The 20807-nt window shown below is 62.5% G+C and overlaps 1 protein-coding gene across 2 annotated transcripts in view; it reads right to left on the reverse strand.

Moving 5' to 3' along the window:
- Nucleotides 1-20764, reverse strand: part of CPSF1 (cleavage and polyadenylation specific factor 1) — a 33978-nt gene extending 13214 nt beyond the window's left edge. The window contains exons 1-20 of one of the 2 annotated variants that reach the window (XM_073329878.1): nucleotides 20674-20764; nucleotides 18469-18638; nucleotides 14565-14592; nucleotides 14025-14158; nucleotides 13446-13526; nucleotides 12427-12578; nucleotides 11348-11494; nucleotides 10508-10647; nucleotides 9290-9400; nucleotides 7782-7875; nucleotides 6643-6730; nucleotides 5764-5889; nucleotides 5068-5119; nucleotides 4578-4672; nucleotides 3917-3991; nucleotides 3135-3215; nucleotides 2231-2320; nucleotides 1758-1868; nucleotides 1094-1235; nucleotides 587-765 (exon numbers count right to left, since the gene is read on the reverse strand). In XM_073329878.1, the coding sequence (XP_073185979.1) occupies nucleotides 587-765; nucleotides 1094-1235; nucleotides 1758-1868; nucleotides 2231-2320; nucleotides 3135-3215; nucleotides 3917-3991; nucleotides 4578-4672; nucleotides 5068-5119; nucleotides 5764-5889; nucleotides 6643-6730; nucleotides 7782-7875; nucleotides 9290-9400; nucleotides 10508-10647; nucleotides 11348-11494; nucleotides 12427-12578; nucleotides 13446-13526; nucleotides 14025-14158; nucleotides 14565-14592; nucleotides 18469-18612 (2070 nt within the window). In that variant the 5' untranslated portion in view covers nucleotides 18613-18638; nucleotides 20674-20764. The remainder of the gene's footprint in view (nucleotides 1-586; nucleotides 766-1093; nucleotides 1236-1757; nucleotides 1869-2230; nucleotides 2321-3134; nucleotides 3216-3916; nucleotides 3992-4577; nucleotides 4673-5067; nucleotides 5120-5763; nucleotides 5890-6642; nucleotides 6731-7781; nucleotides 7876-9289; nucleotides 9401-10507; nucleotides 10648-11347; nucleotides 11495-12426; nucleotides 12579-13445; nucleotides 13527-14024; nucleotides 14159-14564; nucleotides 14593-18468; nucleotides 18639-20673) is intronic. The other variant, XM_073329879.1, reaches the window with a different exon arrangement.
- Between the last annotated feature and the right edge of the window lie 43 nt (nucleotides 20765-20807).

Consider the following 20807-nt stretch of genomic DNA (forward strand, 5'->3'; position numbering starts at 1 on the left):
CTCATTACTTGGACTCAATCTCTCTCAGTGTCGTTAATAAACTTGTTTTACTGTTTTATCTAATCCCGTGTGTTTAAACCAAAGCGTCGGAATAACTATTTGAGATAATAAACTGGCATATTCTTCCCTTACTTAAAGGAAAGTATTTGTCCTGCCCAGGAGTGGGCTGGGCAGTACAGGACATACAGTTCTGGGAGAAGATCCGGGACGGGGTTGGGGGTGTGTGTTGGGGTCACCCTGCAGCGTAACCGAGGCTGGCAACCCAGGTGTGGCTGGCAGGCTGCAGTCACACACACACATTCAGGGGGTGGCTCACATGCTGGCAGGCTGGTTGTGGGCGGCTCTGGGGGGAGCTGCAGCAGGAAGGCATTGTGAAGCAGCCAAGGCTGCAGGGCAGGGCTGGGGTGACACAGCTCCCCACTGGTCTGGACTGTACCCTGGTATGTCACACATGCCCACCCCGACCGACAGCACCCGGGCGTGTCCCTCCACCCCCACCCCGATGGACAGCCCCAGTGTCACACAGACATCAGGACAGGGGCATGGCAGCCTGTCCCCCACAGCAGCACCGCCTGCTCAGACTCACGTGGTGCAGCTGGGGCTTCTGCAGGGTGAGCCGGTGCGTCCTGCCCCCGTACGTGTCGCTCTTCAGCACGAACATGGTCACCTGGCCCTCGGCGCTCATGATCACCACGTAGGGGTCGGCCACGGCGCAGTGCACGATGGGGGAGCCCAGGTCCACAGGGATGAAGTGCAGCTGATTCACTGGAAGACAGAGCCACCCGGCTGAGCCACGGCCATGCCCAGGGCCACAAGGCCCAGCCCCAGCCCGCCACCCTAGCACCCCCCTTCAGATCGGAGCAACGGGTTCCTCCAGCCCTGCATCCCCCCATGAGGAATAGACCAAGGTGGCCCTGCTCCCAGATCAGAATGGGGGGCCATGGAGGTCGCCAGCATGCACCAGTCCCGCCAGCACCAGCCACTGCAGATGGCCCCAGCTGCTCGGTTCCAGTGTGGTGACCGGAGCAGGCAGGCCAGCCTGAGGGGGTCGGCAGGAAGAGACATGGCGGCTCTGCCCACCCGCAGTGCCCACCTCCTTCCAGCAGCCGGATGCCCAGGGGTGACACTTGCACGATGTAGCGGTTCTCTCCGATGTTGCCAGCGAACACGGTGGGCCCCTGCGTGGCGAACCCACTTGTGTCCAGCTCCATGATCTCCTGACCCGTCTGCAGGATCTAAGGGGCACAAGACCAGAGGGCAGTCAGCGCGGAGAGTGCCCAACCCTGCCCGAGCCCCTACACTAACCCACCTGCCTGTCACCTCAGCAGGCATACAAGGAGCCAACCCCGCCCCTTTAAAAACGGGCAGGTACCCCCCCACCCCCCCCAATGCAGCCACCTCCAAGGTGGAGCATGTCAGCTGATTAACAGAGCCCAGCAACACCAGGGAAGGCAGGAGACAAAGCTCCCCATGTCCCGATGAACCCACAGGGAAATCAGGGAGCTGGAACAGAACGATCCAAGCTGGATGGGAGGTTCACGCCCCACATGCCGGGAAAAGGGCCAGGGCCTGTGTTCTCTCTCACCCGAATACAGCCCCTCCAGAGGCACAGTGCACTCGGGCTCCCTCCACCCGGCCTCTGAGGCAGTTCGCTGCTGGGGCACTTCCCCAGAGATGGAACTGACTCCATGCACACTCCAGTGCCGCAGTCCCCTGGGGACAGCTGCCTGGGCTGGCATCACTGCCAGGGCCCTTACCATGGTGGAGTCTTCGCGGCTCAGGATCAGGAACCCATGTCTCTTGCCATCGTCCTCAGGTTCGGGGTGGCTGGGCTCCTTCTCTGCAGTCTCCCCTTTGGCACTCTCGTCCTGCAGAAGGAGAGAATGAAGCCAGGCCCTGGGAGTGCACAGCACCCCCCAGTCCCTAGGAGCCGAGCCCACAGTGATGGGGTGCTATGGGGCACAGTGCTAACCAGCCCAGCCAGGGGCCTTTACCCCAGCAATGGGGCCGGGGCGGGGGGGGGGCACTCCTCCAAGAGACATCTCCTGCCTCGCCAGGCCAGACACAGCGAAGGAGCACACCCAGAAGCGAGTCCTTGGCATGCTGGGATCAGCTTGAAGGAACTGGGGCTTGGTGGAAGCCAGCGGAGGTGCCAGGAGCTCTAGGGGCAGGCGGCTGATGGGCCAACCCAGAGCCTCCCCCTCCAAGCTGCAGGCAGCCAACCACTGACCTCTTCCTTCTTCTGGGGTGAGATCACGGTCCACATGTCGTAGCAGCCGGGCAGCTCAAAGGTTGTCACCACTTGGGGGCGGATGCTTTTCTGTTGGGACGAGGCGGAGGCTAGAATTGCAGCTTCCCAGTCCCCCCAGCCTGGTGGGAGAAGCGCCGAGACCCAAGACTCCCTCCCTGGAGACCCCCATTGCTCCTGAACACTGGCACGGAGCCCAAACTCTGCCCAGCCGCGAGCCACCCCTCGCCATGTGCACTGCCAAGGGAGCAGCCCGCAGAGAGCACGCAGCCCTGCATGCCCAGCAGCTGCAGCATTGCATGCGGTCATGTGGCTGCGCCTTTAGACTGGAGAGAAGGGGCCACGCGCCAGCCAGCCCTGCCGTGACAAGCGCCAGACGCCCCCTTCCACCGAGCGACCTGGGGTAGCAGAGCTCACTCCCCCGGCCCTGTCTGCTCCTCCCCACCCCCCATCCCTCAGACAGGGCCCGTCTCTGCCCCGCTGGGCGCCCCCGCTGCAGGGATTGCCAGGCACCGCACCCCACCCCACCCCTCCCATAGCCTCGAGGCAGATCTGCAGGGCGGAGATGCCTGAAGCCCAGAGCCCGGATGTGGGACCTTCGCACGGTGACAGCCCTCCCCATGCCACACTTGGACCAGCCAGGGCTCACACAATACCCTCACCCCTGGGCACAGACTCCGCCTCCCCTGCCTGTGCCGGGCTCACTCTGGGGCACAGACATACTCCCCCGCTGGCCCCACGCTCCCCCAGCACAGATGCCCGCCCCTCCTGCCCATCGGGGCCAGACTCTTCCCGGCACAGATGCTCGCCCGCCCACCCATCCCGCCCATTGGGGCTAGGCTCCCCCCAGCACAGATGCTCCCCGTCCCACTGGCACTGTGCTCACCTGCAGGACAGAAAGGGCCCCGTTCTTCCCATAGCCTGAACAAACCACGATCTCCAGGTCTGGCTCCGGGCTGTTCTGAAACTGTAGCCATGGAGACAAGCACCGGATGTCAGGAGCTGCCCCACCCCCAAAGGGAGGGAAGCCCCCTGTCCCCCCCACCCAGGACTGGCTGCTGCCAGGGCCTCCTGCGGGCCCTGTGCTGGAGGGCTGGCACCCAGGCCTGGGGCTGCTGCTCCTGCATGCTGACGGCTCCACAGACCCCAGACCCCCTGTAGCCCCCCGCCCTTCACCCCACTGGCTCTCACCGCCTCGGCTCCGTGGAGCACAGAGGGAGACCTACTCCAGCCCCTGCACCCATCCTGTCAGAGTCCTGACCTCCCGCCCAGCTGCCCTGCAGCGACAGGGACTCGGGCAGGCAGTGAGCTGGGAACGGCCATTGCTAGTGACTTGGCTTTGTGGGGGATTAGACAGGACAGGAGGGAACAGCCGGACTGGACTTCCCAAAGCAGCCCACGTGCTGGCTGTTCTCAGGGGGCAGAGGGAGAAGAATGAGGATCGGAAGGACTGGGGGGTCTTGGAAAGCGTTGTCAGCTCAGGTCAAATGCCACCCTGGCTCAAGCTGCACAGAGCACAGCCCTCCCATAGCAGGCAGCAGCCCAGGGAGACTCCAGATCCCAGCATGCACTGCAGCCAGGCCGCCTGGAGCATGGCCTGCTGGGACCTGTAGGCAGCACATGGACGCGAGGGGAGCAGAGCGCCGTGGGCTCTGGCACGGTACGCACCTCCTCGGACAGGAAGGCCGGCTCCCCCATGGCTGCGTTGGCACAGGGCCCGATGTTGAGGATGCTGTCGCACACCTGCAAGATTCAAGAGAGGGTCAGCGCCCTGCGCCATAGACCAGGCTGGGGGAGTTCGGGGGGAGGGCTTCAGGGATTGGAAACGGAGCTTTCAGCCTCGGGGCAGCAGCTCCAACCCAGCCCCAGGGCCAGGAGAACGGGACATGTGGCCCTACCCCGCAGGGCTCCAGCTCCAGCCTGGCCCCAACCACCATGGAGCTGGTGGGGATCAGCCCGGTTCCTACATGAGAAGGGTCAGCACCACCAAGTCACTGGCCCGGGCCCCTGCCGGGGACCATCTGAAGGGAGGGGCATGAGGGAGGGGGTCAGCGTGGGAGGGGAAACAGAGCCCCCACTGCCTAGCCGGGGCCCTGGGCGTGTCAGGGGAAGTGGGGGGAACTCACCCCCTGGGCTGACACCAATGAGCAAGCGGAGCAGCCTAGGGAGAGCTCAGCTCAGGGAAGAGCTCAGTCTCTTGGGGCAGCAGGGGCCTGGGTCCCACCTAGCTGCTGCCAGCCCCCCAGGCCGCTGGGCAGGGAGCCACAGCCAGCCCCCCCGGCCAGAACGGCAGGTCCAGGGTGTTCAGGCAGCTCCGCAGAGCGAGTACCTCGAAGGAGTAGGTGGCCAGCTGGGTCCCGGACTGGGCCTCGCTGCCGTACACCTCGATCTCATCCACCTCGTCCTGCGGGGCCGACTTCCCCCCTGCAACACAACAGCGAGCCGGAGCCTGGGACAGAGCTGCACCCCCCTGTGCTCCTGCCCCGAGCCACGCCAGCCTCCCTCTCCCACCGCAACACAACAGCGAGCCAGAGCCTGGGTCAGAGCTGGGGGCAACGCTGTGCCCCCCTGTACTCCTGCCCCAAGCCACGCCAGCCTCCTGCACCCCACTGTGTGCCCCAGCTCCCCCACCCTGAGCCACACCAGCCTCATGTGTCCCCCGCACACACTGTACCCCCAGCTCCCCTGCACTGCGGTGCATGGGGGTCCGGCCCTAGGGCTGGGCAGCCGCTGCCAGGCACCCCTGGCCAATCCTGGGATGCAGAGACTGGCTCAGTCGGACCCCTTCGCCCCCCGACCCCGAGGAGGCGCCCACCTACCAGCCCAGTTCCCGGACGATTCCGATCGCTTCTTCTTGACAGGGGGCTCCTCCTGTGGGGAACAGAGAAGCCAGCAGTGACTCCCCACCTCTGGCCCCGAGCTAGGGAACTCCAACCCTTCCAATCACCCTGCAAATGGGAGGAAGGATGGGGCTGTTTGCTGTTTGGTGCTGATGGTCAGGCCAGCAGTGACCCACGGCAATAGCCACTCAGTGGGAGGAGCTGGGGGCTCTCAGGCCTGCTCTAAGGAAAGCCACAGCACATGGGTACAAGCCAGACCCTACACTGGCAGCCTCCAGAGAGGCCAGGGACCAGCCGGAGACAGACACCTGGGCAGAGAAAAGGTGGGCAGGTGGGGTTTGCCTGCTCGGCTGCCCGCTGGGCTGTCCATGGTCTGGGACAGGGCTGAGCCTGGCACCTCTTCTGGAGCTTTCATCACCTCCAGTTCCTCAGCTGTCCAGTTGGACACCACATGGACGTGGGGCTAACGGCTACTAGGTCACAGAGCCATGCCCTGTAGCCCCTCGCCACGCTGACCCGTAGCAGCCGCTGGGCCAATCCCCCGAAGGACGGCGCAGCAGCGATGTAGGGAATGTAGCCAGGCTGGCTTGGGCCACAGCAGAAGCCCAGGAGGGGCAGGGTGGGGCAAAGAGCACATGGAGGAGGAAGCACCCACAGGCCCTGGGCTGCCCTGACCTGCTTGTCGGCCGGGTCCTTGACGACGTTCATGGGGGGCTCCTGCAGCTTCTCCGTGTACTTGAGGAGGAGAGAGTTACCGAGCCGCGAGCCCAGGAACAGGTAACCCGGCTCCATTGTGATCATCTGAGGGGAGCAGGGAAATGGACGCTCAACAGATCCACCCCTGCGCCGCTCTGGGACTCAGACACAAAGGGCCGGGCCACGTGGCCCGCACCAGCCCGCCCCTGGGCCCGATCCGCACTGGCACTCCCAGAGCCGCATAGATGTTGCTGTCAAGCCTACACAGCTCTTTTTAGAGCAGCAGCACAAGCCGGAGTCTGTGGAGCCAGGCTCGGCAGCTCACTGGCACTGGCTGTGTAGACGTGCCCTGCAGAGGGCAGTGAAACCAGGCCTGGGGCCACGAGCTCCTCTGAGCCCCCAGAGCACATGGGTCACTCGCAGGAATGCTGACACGATCAGTGACTGATCCCCCCAGGCCTGGCCTGGAAGCCTAGCAGCCACCTGCTAGTGCATAAGTGCCCCACAGCAGCCCCTCTGACTGCCCATTCGGGCTCAGCCCTGCTGACCGGCCTTGTGCGGAGTCGGCATCACTCTTGGCACCAGTGTCCCGCCCACACCTGCTCCCCCACATTGGGCCACCAGTTCATCCCCAGGCACACGACGGGGATCCCTGGGAAGCATGGCACCTACCCCATGGTCCCCATCTGCCCGCTGAGGTCTCTGTAGCCTAGTTACCCTGGCAAAGAGAAAGGCACTAGCCTAGCACAAGGCAAGAGCTGGGATCCCACCTAGCCAGGTCCAGGAGAGTCCCCAGGCAATTACTAGCACCCCCGTGACAGGCCCCCCGGGACACCCCTCCTCAGCGCAGCGGCTTACACAGGTAGTGAGGACGCTGGCTGCTGCCTTGTCGAAATGGAAGGAGCGGACGCTTCTCATCCCGTCTGTGATGAGGGTCAGGACGTAGCTAAGGAGAGACAGGGAGAGCGGTGAGGCCAGAAGCTTGTCCTGGGTCCCGCAGGGCTGCTGTGGGCCAGCTGGAAGCTCTGACGAGCTGCTGAAACAGGCTCCGCAATCAGCCCCCACTGCGGAGCCGGGCACGGCTCAGGAGCCTGGGGAGGGGCCAGGGCAAGCTCTTGCGCACCGCACCGCGAGGGCGGCACCCAGGGGTCAAGCTCCACAGCAGATCAGAGCTTGCGCTCTGCGTGGCAGGGGAAGCACACGGGAGCAATGGACGGGGGAGGGGGAACCCCTGCATGGGCACGGACCATGCTGGCGAAATCACAGCAAGAGCACCAGGGCGTAAAGCTCTGCACGGGTGAATTTCTAACACTGGGGTCGGGAGACTCCGTGGAGACTGGCAGGAAAGTGAGTCAGAGTCAAACCATGAGCTCCCCAAAACCGCAGGCACCTGCTGGCCATTCTCCTAGCCACTAGTGTTCTCTCTTGCCCCCCGGGGGTCTCCAGAGGGCACGCCAAGCAGCGTGTGTGGAGCCCACCCTGTGGCCCTTCGCCCATCCCTTTCCTCTCGGGGCTGGCCGCACTGTGCACAGGATGATTTAATTGGGTATGGGTCCTGCTTTTGAGCAGGGGGTTGGACTAGATGACCTCCTGAGGTCCCTTCCAACCCTGATATTCTATGATTCACCACCCAGAAGCACCTCCGACGCAACGAGCCAGTGCCACCATCCCTGCCTCACACACACGCAGGGCAGGGACTTGCCCCGGGCCGCTGAGGAGAAATGAACAGACCCAGGAGTCCTGCCTCCCAGTCTTCCACTCTAGCCCTAGACCCCAGTACCCCCACAACAGCTCCTACGAACCTGCAGCTGCTGGGGGGACCGGCTCCTTTCAAACCCTGGCTATTTAGAATCCGTGACCTCCCCACCACCCGCCAACTAGGAGCGAGAGGGAACAGCAGCAGCTCAAAGCTCCCAGCTCCCTGGGACAGACCCAGCTACCAAAGGCAAGGTCAGGTGAGCCGGGCCAAGCTCCCGGGGCCACCGCTGAGGTCTTACATCTCCCCTCCTTTCAGCGAGATCACCATCTTGTCGTAGGAGATGAACGCTGCCTGTGCACAGTCCAGCGTTACCTTCACTCCGTCCTGAATGCCTGCAGAGAGAGGGCCCTGCTCAGTGGCAGTCCAGGGACATGACGCAGCCCCATGGCCCAGCTCGGCCGGCCACGCCACCACGACCCCCAGGGCTGTGCCTGAGCTGGGGGAAAGGAACCGGGACAGCTAATTGGCAAGCATGGCCCACACAGACTACATGTCCCAGCATGCATTGCTCTATGCGCTGCATTGCATCAGGCCTATAGGCTGCACCTATGCTGCGGCCCCCTGCTCTGAATGCTGCCCCCTCCACACCTCCTTGCACCACAAATGCAGGGGGCATAGCTCTGCCGTGGCACACACTGATGCCAGTGGTCTATCGGAGGGCAAAGGAGCGCACCGATGGGCATGTTAGAGACCCACGGGCACTGCTGCAGTCTCCCCGGGTGAGCAAGGCCACCCTAACCCACCGGTCCCTTGCAGACTAACGACCCCCCACAAAGCACGTCTGCAGCTGGCACCAGGTCCTCCAGTTGGAGCAGACCCCAAGTCCTGAGGGGAGGTTCACACCCCCAGCCCCACAACGAGAGCTGTCGTCTCTAGCCTGACAGCTGCTGGACCGATGGCAGGTCACTTTTACTGTCTCCGCGGCCCTTTCCCAGCGCGGCCCTTTCCCAGCGCGGCCCTTTCCCAGCGCGGCCCTTTCCCAGCGCGGCCCTTTCCCAGCGCGGCCCTTTCCCAGCGCGGCCCTTTCCCAGCGCGGTGCTCTGCTCCCCCGCAGGGCCAGGGCGAGCCTGGTGCACACACTCTGGGGAAAGCAGCACTCTGCAGGGACCTGACTGTCGGGCAGGTGGGTGCGGCATCCGGCTGTCCAGAGCAGGCGGGAATTCAGCACTGGAGAAAGGTCTCAGAGTGGAGAGCTCAGGACGTCTTCCCCCACCCACTGCCCACAGGCCTCGAACCGGACCCAGACAGGCCACAGGAGAACTGGCAGTGGAGTCACCATTCAGGGCTGGCCTGTCTGATGACAATGCAGGAGCCAGCTGGCGGGAGCCCCTGGCTCATCTCACATGCATCACTGAGCGACAGCAGCCCAAGCGGGCACCACACCCCTCTACCCGCCACAGCTAGGCCCCCTCATGGGCTGTCAGCAGCAAACTCCCCACACCCAAAGTGCCCGGGACAGTCGTTCTCTGGGCTACACGCGCCGCGGCCATCGGATTGCTCAGACCCCGGCTCCCAACTGGGCCAGAGTCAGTAACAAGCCCTCAACAGCATCACTGCCATCGCTTCGGCAGCTGGCATCTCCCACTCAGGCCAAGATCGCCCAGCCTATCTCCCCACCTTGGTGCCCATCAGCCCCCTAAGCTCTGCCCAGAGAACTGCCTCTCCAGAGGCCCCAGAGGCCCATCCCACACGGAGCCAGGCCCAGGACAGAGAGCCGCGAAGAGAAGGACAGGCACGCCAGCTTACGCAGGGGGAACACCGTGGTCCCGGTGGTCAGGCAGTTGAGAGACACGCCGTACGGCGGGACGCTCTGGTTCAGATACAGCAGGGAGTTAACCGCGAAGATCACCACGCCTCCTAGAGAGAGGACGAGCGCAGCTGTAAGTGTCAGGGGACACCAGGGCAGAGCAGGGACTGCCCTGGGGACAGAGCTCCTCCATGCTATCCACACATGAGTGCTGACTGGAGGGCAGTTTGTGGGGTGGGCAGCTGGCGTGAGACCCATGGACTCATTGCACACACGGCCCCACGCAGCTCTCCGGGCCAGCCTGGGCACAGTGAGCTGAAGGCGAAGGGCTCCGGATCCCGGACCAGAGTGCTCCTCACTAGACCTGCAGTTCAGCCCATTCTTCAGGGAAGATTTGTCGGGACTTGGGCTCACGTTCCCCGGCATGAGCGGATCAGCTCCCCCAGGACCCATGCAGGTCCAGGGCTGGCGGCAGGGAAGGACACTGCGCAGAGGACAGCCCTGGAGCTCTTGCTTATAGGACCCAGCACGAGGCACCCCCAAGCCAAACTGGGGTGGGTTCCTGCGCTGGGTAAATTAGATCAACCCGGGATCCTTGCCCTGCTTTAAACCCTTCCCCTGGGGCTGGGTGAGGAAGGATTTGCAGAACTCACGGCACCAGTTCCTGGGGAACGGGCTGGGTCTGACCCCTTCCTCTCAGAACCGAGGGGTCTCTCTGCACCAACCCAGGGGGGAACTGGCGGGGCTGGTGATGCAGGCTCACGTCTGAGCTCCAGGGACAGCAGATGGTCAGAGAGGAGTCTGGGAGGAAATGGGGCTCCTTTAGCTCCACCCTCAGCCCCCCCCATATCGTGCTCCAGAGGAGTGAGTGCCCCGCACAGCAGGTGCCATTCTGTCCGTACGGGTGGCGAGCATTAGCCAGTGCCCTGCATTAGCCAGACACTGGGCTGGCCAAACCAGGGAGGCGGTAATAATGCTATGATCCTGCACTTACCGGCCACCCGATGAGCCACATGCAAAGCCCCGCACTGCCGCCCGAGCCCCGGGGGATAGGCAACCACTGGACTCGTGTTCCAGGGTCTCGAAGAGGCTGAGCAATTTGGCCAAGGCCTCAAAGGGTCAGCAGCGGAGCGGGGACAGAGCCCAGGAGTCGTGCTAGAGTCATGCTCTAGCCACCAGGTCGCACCCCACACCTGGGAAGCAGACGCTCGTCTCACCTATTGGCTTGGGCACAGCCAGGGCCTGCGTGCAGTCGAAGGGCAGGTTGCTGAGGGACCAGATGACCGGATGGACCTTCTGCATGATGTTCAGAGAGATGGCCACGATGCTGCATGTGTCCTGGCGCACAGCCACCCGCCTGCACCGAGGGGAAGGAGAGACGGCAGCTCGCATACACTCCGCCCCCAGGCCTGCTCAGGGAGCCCGGAGCAAGACAAGCCGTAACAGTGTGAGAAGCGAGCGGGGAGAGATGCCACGGGAAGTGGGTGGAAGGGGAGAATGGTGGGGTGGGGTCTCCCCCAGAAAGCTGGCTGCCCTGTGCTTCACTATCATTGGTCACGTGCTCCCCACCAGCCCCCACGTCCTCCGTTTCCCCAGTGACTACGTCCGTCTCTGCTGCTGCTCAACTCACCTCTGCGAACCCGTCTCCCCTGCTGGGTCCCACAAGGTTTGGTGCCACCACCCCAGCCCCTCCACACTGCACCAGTGAGCCCCTCCTCCCAGTGCTGCGGGTCCATGCTGGGCAGCGAGTCGTGCCACGGCACTCACTGGGATTGATCTGCACTCCAGCTCAGCAGGGGCTGCATCAGCCGCCCCTGGCAGCCCAGAGCCCCCTGCAAACAGAAATCATTACCCCCACCACAGGGACACAGCACAGCGCCCCCCAGCACCAACTCAGACCAGAGCAGACCTGCCAAGTCGCCCTCCAGCACCTCCATTCAGCACCTAGCAGGCCCAGCCTTGCATGGGGTCCGTCCCGCTCAGTGCCCACAGTGGGCTGGCCGGGACTCCAAGCTGGCAGCAACCCAGGGGGGAGGAGGGACGCAGGAGGGACGCACCCCGGCCAGGTCTGATTGGGCTCGAACAGGATGAGCAGGGTGGGCTCATAGTAGCCATACAGGAACTGCATGTCGATGATGTTAAGCAGCTTCTCGTCCAGCTCCCGCACGTCAATGATATAGCTGGGCAGGAAACTCGATTTCTGGCTGCAATTGGGCGGGGAGAGGAGGGAAAACACCATCACACAGAGTCTGGGAGGCCGAGCCTAGCAGGCCACCCCGCTCCAGCCCAGCCACCCCCACGGCACCTTCCCCACAGCCTCCAGGCAGCTCCCAGGCGGGCCCCTTGGCACCCCATGCTTGGCCACACTCCCTCGGATGGGGCCTGCGACCTGGTGGCTGGAGCGTGACCAGAGCCCTATCGGCTGCCGTCCTCTCTGCGGTGCAGCGAGGCCCGTGGGGAATACAGGTCTCAGCTCCTTGACCAGAGAGGCATGGCAGCACCGCCCCAGATAGAACATTGCACCCTGATGTCTGCAGCCCGCAGGTAATCGGCTCTTTACACGTGCACTGGATCCCCAGCACACTGCCAACGTGGCCACCCTGGGCATATCCAGTGCTGGGCACATGCACCTTGCAGGAGATGGCTGGCTCCGTTCATGCAGCAGCATCCCGTCCCCACCCCAGCCACAGGGTTCCCTGCCTATTCTCGCACCCGTTCTGGTACATTTCCCAGCCCAGCCAGCACTGGGAATGGCCCAGCCAAAGTGCAGCCCCTCCTCCCTCCAGAGGGAGATCCGGGGCTTTCAGATCCCATCGCCCTCTTGCCTTTTCCACCCCCGAAAACGTGACTCCAGTGGCCAACTTCACAAAGTGCCGGAGTCCACCCCGAGGCATCTTGTGGGGGAAAGCTGGGAGCCGGGCTGTTGCGAGGCCTCGCCGCAATCACAGAGCTCAAGTGCAGGGAAGCCAGGTGGTGAGCAGAATGACGGGATCCCATGAGCCAGCAGGGAGCTAGGAACGCTGCCAGCTTTGGAATAGGATAAGGGGCATGTCCTAGCCCGGGCAGTTCATAGGCTCTCACCCTGTGCCCACCAGTGCAGAGGGGAGTCCTGCCAGGGCTAGCTCTGGGACCTTACCCCTCTCCCATGACCCCCTCGTGCTCATCCGTCAGTGTCTCTCTCCGGAAAGGCAGCACCACCAGGCGCGTGCCGTAGATCAGCATGACTGCGCAGCGCCCATCCGGGTCCACCCGCACCTTGGGGATGTGAACGTTCTGCACAAAGCCATCCTGGGAGCACAGACAGCGCAGAGAATGAGACACACCAGCCTTGCCAGGGCCCAGGAGCAAACACGCCAACCCAGGGCAGCCCACGATAGAGCCTCACAGGGAGCTGGGGGGCTGGCACCCCCCCACCACCACATGAGCTTCACCAACCCCCACAGCCACCTTGAATGGCGGGTCTCATTCAGGGAACCCAGCCAGACAGCACAGGTCTGCTCTGATGCTCGCTGGGACCCATGGATCTCTCTCCTCCGAGGGGGGAGAGAGGGGACGGGATAGGGCACGTGGGAGTCACTCCCCCTCTAGCTCTGGGATACCCAAGTAGTGGTCTCAGCCTGGGGAACGCAGGCTGTCTCCATTTGAATGCACAGCAGAAAGTCTCAGTCCGCACCGGTGGCTCAGATTCAGACTGAATCACTGGTGGCCATTATGGCAGAGCCGTGCTGGGAAAGGGGGCCTGCCCCATCTCCAGGAGCTGGGCCATCACCCACATCTCCTCTGAGGTTAGGCCTGGAGGCGCTCTCCCCAATATCCTCAGCACAGCTCAGCCTCCTCCTTTCACAGACCCCCAGCACCGAGACCAGGGTTCCACCTCTTCCTGACACACAGCAGCCTGAGGAGAACAGCCAGCCCCGTGGATCGGACACCTGCCCAAACACCTGGGCTGGGTCCTTTCCTGGCCATATTTCACACCCATCCCTCAGGAGCGGAGGGCAGGGCTGTCGGGATAGGAAGGAGCACAGAGCTCACAGCACTGAGTGGGCACGACGCCACAGGGCTAGTGGTTGCCACCGAACAGCCCCCAAAGCTGCCTCCGTGCTGCAGCGGGAACAGGAAGGTGCTGACCCCCACAGCCGGCACACAAGGACCTACCTTTAGCTCAGGCTCCTCAAAGTAATGGAGGGAGAGGGTCTTCAGGTCATGGGTGCCAGGGTCGTATTCTACCACTGACAGCTACAGAGAAGGAAGAGAAAGTGGTTAACGAGATGGCACCCCTCGGTTCAGGTGGGCACCATCCACGTATACAGCATCTCCATGGACTTCAAAGGCCTGCAGGGAGCACTTCGCCCAGGCCTGAAATGCAGCCACCTCCCAGGAGAAGTGCCACGGCTCTCCTGCACAGGGCGTAGGACAGGGCCAGCTGAGTTCAGCCTGCCCCTTGGTTTCATGCTCTGGCTGAAAGATGGGCCCCCATGGCACAGCACCCCCCGAGGCACTGCCTAGGTATGGACAGACTAAAGAACAGCACCCGAGACACTACCCAGCTCTGTTCTAAAGCACGCCAAGCTACTCCCCACCTCTCTGCCCCTCATCCCAGGCCTGCAGCCCCCTCAGCTACTCCAGTCCCAGGCCTCTGAACTGGGGCTGGATCTAACCCCTTCCCCCGCTGGGCTGGGGGGATGGATGTAGCTGCTGATCCATTGTAGGAGCCTGCCCGCCCCAGGAAGTTACCTTGGCATCCTTGAAGCTGAGCAGCAGAGCGTCCCTCTTGGCTCCCGCCAGCTGCACACTGGCCATGGACATGACATTGCCGAAGAAGGAGAAGGAGGCCACCAGCTCTAACTTCTCCTTGTGACCTTTGCCCTCTGCATGGGCCAGCAAGACAGAGGAGTGAGAAGCCGAGGCTCTGGGGCTGGGCCCTGCCCCTGGGTCAGGGCAGGCCCGGCACGCTCTGCAGGGCTCCACCTGGCCCACTTCCACCCCCTCCCTGCAGAGAGGAGTCACTGGCCTCACAGATGTCACCCCCAGATAGTCACTCCATACTGCCCCCTCTCATTCCACCCATGAGCCCTCCTTCCAGTCCCAGTGTGACCACCTCGCTGGGCCATGGCCTCTCTGCCAGCTCGTGACCTCAACAGGAAACGGAGGCTGTCCTGGGGTTCCATCCCTCCCTGCTCTCATCCCCCACATTCCAACCCCACCCTGGGGCGATCCCAGGAGCTGCAGCAGAGCCCAGACTGGCCCACCCCGGCATGCCCCAGTCCCACGTACCTGTGTTCCTGTCTCCTTTAGTGGAGGGCTGGAAGAAAGAGAAAGAACTTCATCAGAGTAGCTGCAATCAGACAGCCTGGATCCAGCGAGCCCAGCCGAGGCAGCTACTGCCCTCCTCTGGGGCAACTGGCCAAGGCATCTCTCAGTTCAATGCCAGAATGACATGAGTGCTCCTGAGGCCGAGGGGGTCTGGTCTTACTCAGAGGGGCAGCTCCAGAGCAGGCAACGGATGTAGAAGTTCCCCCTCCTCCACAGCTCTGCCGCTGCCCCTCAATCTTGGCCTGCAGATCCCCCTGTTATTCCTGGGCTTCCCCCCATACCCCCAGGCTCTGCCCATGCCTCTCAAGCCTGACCCACAAGGCCCAGCCCCCAGGCACATGCACCTAAACCCCTCTGAAAATAAGAAGAGACGTAAGTGCTAAGCACTCTAGTAACCCAGGCTAACCGAGCTAAGCCGAGCACAAGCACCTCTCTGGGTTCTCCATCTAGTCTATGTCTACGTCCCACAGATTCTCTCTAAGATCCACCCTTTCCTATCCATCCACACAGCTAAATCACTTGTGCAAGCTCTCATCAGCTTGTATCTTGATTACCACAATCTCCATCTCTCTGGCCTTGCTCCACCCATACCCTAGCCTGTCACGTTGAACGGGCCAGAGCTCTCTCTTCCTGCTGGGGAGAATTCTGCGCCACTGCGCATGTGCAGAATTCATGCCCCACACAGATTGCTTCGCTTCCCCGCAGAAAAATGGGGGGAAACAAAGGGAAGCCGCAAGAGCGGTCACGCGTCCCTCCCCAGCAGCATGGGTGCGTTGTTTCGGGCGCCCGGAGCAGCCAGCGGAGAGATAATCATTGTGGGGCTAAGGATGCTCTGGTCAGTGGCTCTTGCCCTGCACCAGGCTCAGGTGCTAGTCCCAGCTGGGCTGGGGAGACGGGACTTTCTCTTCCCCTGCAAGGAGCAGCCGGGGCCAACCCACTCCCAGAAACCTCCCCCAGCTGCAGGAAGCTCTGCACCTCCCCCCCACATTGCTCCTCAGCCGCAGGGGAGGGGTCACTGTACAGGGAGCTGCTCCCCGATCTGTCCAAGCCCTACGTATCCAGAACCCCCATACCCAGAACCCCTGCCGAGCCTCACCCTGCCCACATCTAGAACCCCCTCCCCACGAAGCTCCCCATGCCCGAACACCCACCCCACTGAACCTCACCCCCTGCATCTGGAGCCCCCCTGCACCCAGAGCACCCCCCACTGAGCCACACTCCCTGCAACCCAACCACGCCCCTCCAACCCCACCCCATCTACAACCAGATCCGTGCCGAGCCCCTCCCCTCTGCATGTGGTTCCCTACTCCTGCACCCAGACCATCCCCCACTGAGTCCCCCACACCCAGACCCCCCCTCCCACCTTCACCTGGATCCCCATGCAAAGTCCTATTCCCCCTTCACCTGGAACTCCCCAAGGAGGCCCTGTGCATCCAGATCTCCCACCAAGCCACTCGCACCCAGAGTGCCCCACACAGAATCCTCTCACCCCACACCTGGATCCCCCCACACTAAGCCTCTCTACACTTGGAAGCTGCTGGGCTGAGCCTGCTTGCCCCACACCTGGATCGGGGGCCAGGACGGGGTGTGCATGTGAGACTCAGTCCCTCTTGTTTGCTATCTTGGTGCACCTAGTCTGGAGGATTCTCCTGTGGGAATTCTGTGCCACTGCGCACGTGCAGAATTTATGTCCCCTGCAGATTTCTTTGTTTCCCTGCAGAAAAATGACTTTCAGACGGGGAAGCAAAGGGAACCCACAAGAGTGGTCATGCGACCCTCCCCAGCACTATGTTTCGGGGGCCCAGGGCAACCAGCAGAGAGGTAAATCACTGTGAGGCAGGACTCAGGAAGACCCGGCTTGTGGCTCTACCCTGCACCAGGCTTAGTTGCTAGTCTCGGCTAGGCTGGGGAGGATGGAACTTCCTTTTCCCCTGCAGAGCATCTGGGGCTGGGTCAGACACCCACCCCCAGATTTCTCCCCTGGCTGAAGGAAGCTCTGCAAACTCTCCCCCACACACACACTTCCTGCACCCATCGCTCCTCAGCTGCAGGAGCTGGGATCCCTGTACAGGGAGCTGCTCCCCCATCTGCTGTGCATCCAGACCCCCTCATACCCAGTCCCTCCCACTGAGCTTCAGACTCCCGCACTCAGAAAACCCCCATCCTCAATGAGCCCCACACCCCCTGCATCTGGACCACCCTGACGAGCAATCCACACCCAGATCCCCACCCCACCAAGCCCCAACCAGCTGCACCAGGACCCTCCACTGAGCCCCTCCCCCCCCCACACACACACACCCATACCTCCTGCCAAGCTCTATTCCCCCCACACCCAGACACCCCCCCGCTGAGCCCCAACCACCTTCACCTGGACACCCCTGCAGAGTCCCATTACTGTTGCACTCAGAACGCCCCCACCAACAAGTCCCTGTGCATCCAGATCCCCTTACACCTGCGTCCCCCGCTGAGCTACCCACATCCAGATTGCCCCACACAGAACCCTCTCAACCCACAGCTCGATCCCCCACACATACTAAACCCCTCCACACTTGGGTCCTGCCTTGCTGAGTCTGCCTGCCCACACCTGGTGCACTTGGCACAGAGGGACATGGCCCTGGAGTGATTCTGGGGCAGGCCTGGTCCTTGCGCTGTGTCAGGATTGGGTGCAGCCTCACTGCCGAGTCCATGTCCCGGGGATGAGCTGCACAGTGATCTCCCACCTCTGTAGAGCCAGAGGCCTGTGCTCTCCAATGCAGTGCTCCACATTTATTTGACAAATATAATTTGCAGAATTTTAAAATATTGTGTGCAGAATTTTTATATTTTTGGCACAGAATGCCCTCAGCAGTAGGAGGGGCAGGGCCCCAGGGTGTTTCTGGGACAGGCCTGGCCCTTGAGCTACAGCAGGGTCAGGTACAGCCCCACGGCCAAATCTGTGTCAGGGGGAGGGGAGACTGCAGGGTAATCTCCCACCTCAGTGCAGCCAGCAGCCTGTGTTCCCCACTGCCATGCCGGAGCCTCCACATTTATTGTCAAATAAAATATGCAGAATTTTGCAGAATTTTAAAATATGGTGCACAGAATTTTTATTTTTTTGGTGCAGAATTCCCTCAGGAGTAATTTTCAAACAAGCTCCTTCGTGCTTTCTGCCCTGCTGTCCCTTATGCTTGGGAAGCACTCGCTGTAAACATCCACAAAACTACCTCATCACTCTCCTTCAAAACCCTCCTCAAAGTTCTCCTTTGCCATGAGGCCTACAAAAATCTTAACAGTTAGGCTGCTGGTGGGCTGAGACCACAGCCTATCATGCTCAACAATGCTGTCTCAGTGCTTCTTTGTACTCTCCCCTCTGTCTGTATCCATCTGTTGTATCTTGTCTTATACTTAGGAAGCTTACTGAGATAGGACCTGCATTTTTGTTGTTTGTACAGCCCCTAGCATAGGGGGGTCCTGGTCCATGACTAAGGCTCCTAGGCACTATGGAAATACAAGTAATAAACAATAATAATAATAATAATAATTTACAAACACAGTTCCAGATTTTCTCTCTCCTTTGTGATTTATGAATGAAATTTCCTGGAAGGTATCCAAAGCTTTTATGGTTATGCACCTCCACTCAGAGAAGAATTAGTTCTGAGGTCCCAGGGGTCAAAAAATATAATGCTTTAATTTGATTAAAACACAAATTGGATTTGAGTTAGGAACACAGGACTGTAAGGGACCTCCTGAGTCACTGAGTCCTGTCCCTGATATCACAGGCAACCCGTAGATGCACATAGATAGGATCTGTAGAAACAGCTGCAGCACAGAAAGACACAGAGGGCTGGGTGGGATTGCTGGATGGTTTGGCGAGAGGACAAGGTACCTCTGAGTCATGGTTGAGCCTGTACACATAGAGCTGAGATGTTCCTGCCACTACGAGGTTGCGCTCCGCGTTGGAGAAGAAGTTGCAGTACATGGAGAACTCCACCCCCGTAGGGGGGTGGGCTTGTCTGTACACCGCATACATCCCCGGGGAATGTCAAGGCCACCAACCTGCCCAGGGACACAAAGGAAAGAGAAAGACAAATCGGCTGTGAGAACCACCAATAACCCTAGGGTTGCCAGAGAGACTACTGCTGTCCCAGGCCCTGCGAGATGGTGAGAGAGCCTAGCGCTGCAAAAGGGTGACAGCCCAGAGACCAATCCTCCTCCCCTGCGCACACCAGATCCTTGGCCATAAGAACAGGCCCTGCCTTGGCAGCCTGAGCCTCCTGCCAATCGTGAGGTAAACATTTCCCCCAGGGAACATCTTCACCCTGCTCCTCTGGGGGAGTCACTGGCTCTTGGGCTAAAGATATTATGGCAGCCAAATTTCCCAAGCAAGATTTGAGACCTGTTTCAAATGGAAACCTCCACACCACCTTAGCCAAGGAATCTCCCGGCACCAATCAGAGCCTGATGCTGGGGCAGAACGAGGGGGGCTGTTAACCCCCAGGCTGCAGGGCGGGAAGGACCATTCCCCAGGGCACAGTCCCACATGTTCACGGCTCAGCATTAAACCTTCCCTGGGGCCCAGGACACAGGCTGGGGGTGAGGGGCGGCTATGCCAGTCTGCAACCACCTCTCCCCCCATCGGCTCTGGATGTGAACAATATAGCAAGGGTGCCCTGTCATCTGGGGGGCAGCACCCCACTTCCCCCTGGAGGGACACAGAGCACCCCCTCACCCCACAGACCACCCCCCCAGGGACCCCTCCACAAACAGCTACCCCCTACACCCCCCCGGGATCACCCCCTCACCCCACAGACCACCCCTCCAGGGACCCCTCCACACACAGCTACCCCCCCACGCCCCCCCGGGATCACCCCCTCACCCCACAGACCACCCCTCCAGGGACCCCTCCACACACAGCTACCCCCCCACACCCCCCCGGGATCACCCCCTCACCCCACAGACCACCCCTCCAGGGACCCCTCCACACACAGCTACCCCCCCACACCCCCCCGGGATCACCCCCTCACCCCACAGACCACCCCTCCAGGGACCCCTCCACACACAGCTACCCCCCCACGCCCCCCCGGGATCACCCCCTCACCCCACAGACCACCCCTCCAGGGACCCCTCCACACACAGCTACCCCCCACACCCCCCCGGGATCACCCCCTCACCCCACAGACCACCCCTCCAGGGACCCCTCCACACACAGCTACCCCCCACACACCCCCGGGATCACCCCCTCACCCCACAGACCACCCCTCCAGGGACCCCTCCACACACAGCTACCCCCCCCACCCCCCCGGGATCACCCCCTCACCCCACAGACCACCCCTCCAGGGACCCCTCCACACACAGCTACCCCCCCCACCCCCCCGGGATCACCCCCTCACCCCACAGACCACCCCTCCAGGGACCCCTCCACACACATACCCCCCCACCCCCCCGGGATCACCCCCTCACCCCACAGACCACCCCTCCAGGGACCCCTCCACACACAGCTACCCCCCCACGCCCCCCCGGGATCACCCCCTCACCCCACAGACCACCCCCCCAGGGACCCCTCCACACACAGCTACCCCCCCCACCCCCCCGGGATCACCCCCTCACCCCACAGACCACCCCCCCAGGGACCCCTCCACACACAGCTACCCCCCCACGCCCCCGGGATCACCCCCTCACCCCACAGACCACCCCTCCAGGGACCCCTCCACACACCGCTACCCCCCCCACCCCCCCGGGATCACCCCCTTACCCCACAGACCACCCCTCCAGGGACCCCTCCACACACAGCTACCCCCCCCCACCCCCCCGGGATCACCCCCTCACCCCACAGACCACCCCCCCAGGGACCCCTCCACACACAGCTACCCCCCACGCCCCCCCGGGATCACCCCCTCATCCCCGAGACCGCCCCCCCTCAGGAACCCCCAGCCCCCAGACACCCCTACCCGTACGGACCGCCCCCCCCCCAGGGACCCCTCCACACACAGCTACCCCCGCATCCCCCCCGCGGGATCACCCCACAGACCGCCCCCCCTCAGGGAGCCCCGCCTGCGCTCCCCGGCTCGACCCAGACCCCCCCGCCCCTCACCTGCCCGCCCCCCCCGGAGTCTCCTCATGCAGCCGCCGCCGGAAGCGCCGGGTCCCGCGCCGGCCTGAGGCCACCATAGAGCGCAGCGACGTCAGAGCTAGAGTGGCCGCGAGGGGGCGGGCCTAGTCGGGACC

This window comes from Lepidochelys kempii, chromosome 2, assembly GCF_965140285.1.
Source record: "Lepidochelys kempii isolate rLepKem1 chromosome 2, rLepKem1.hap1, whole genome shotgun sequence".
In the NCBI taxonomy this organism is placed as follows: domain Eukaryota; kingdom Metazoa; phylum Chordata; order Testudines; family Cheloniidae; genus Lepidochelys; species Lepidochelys kempii.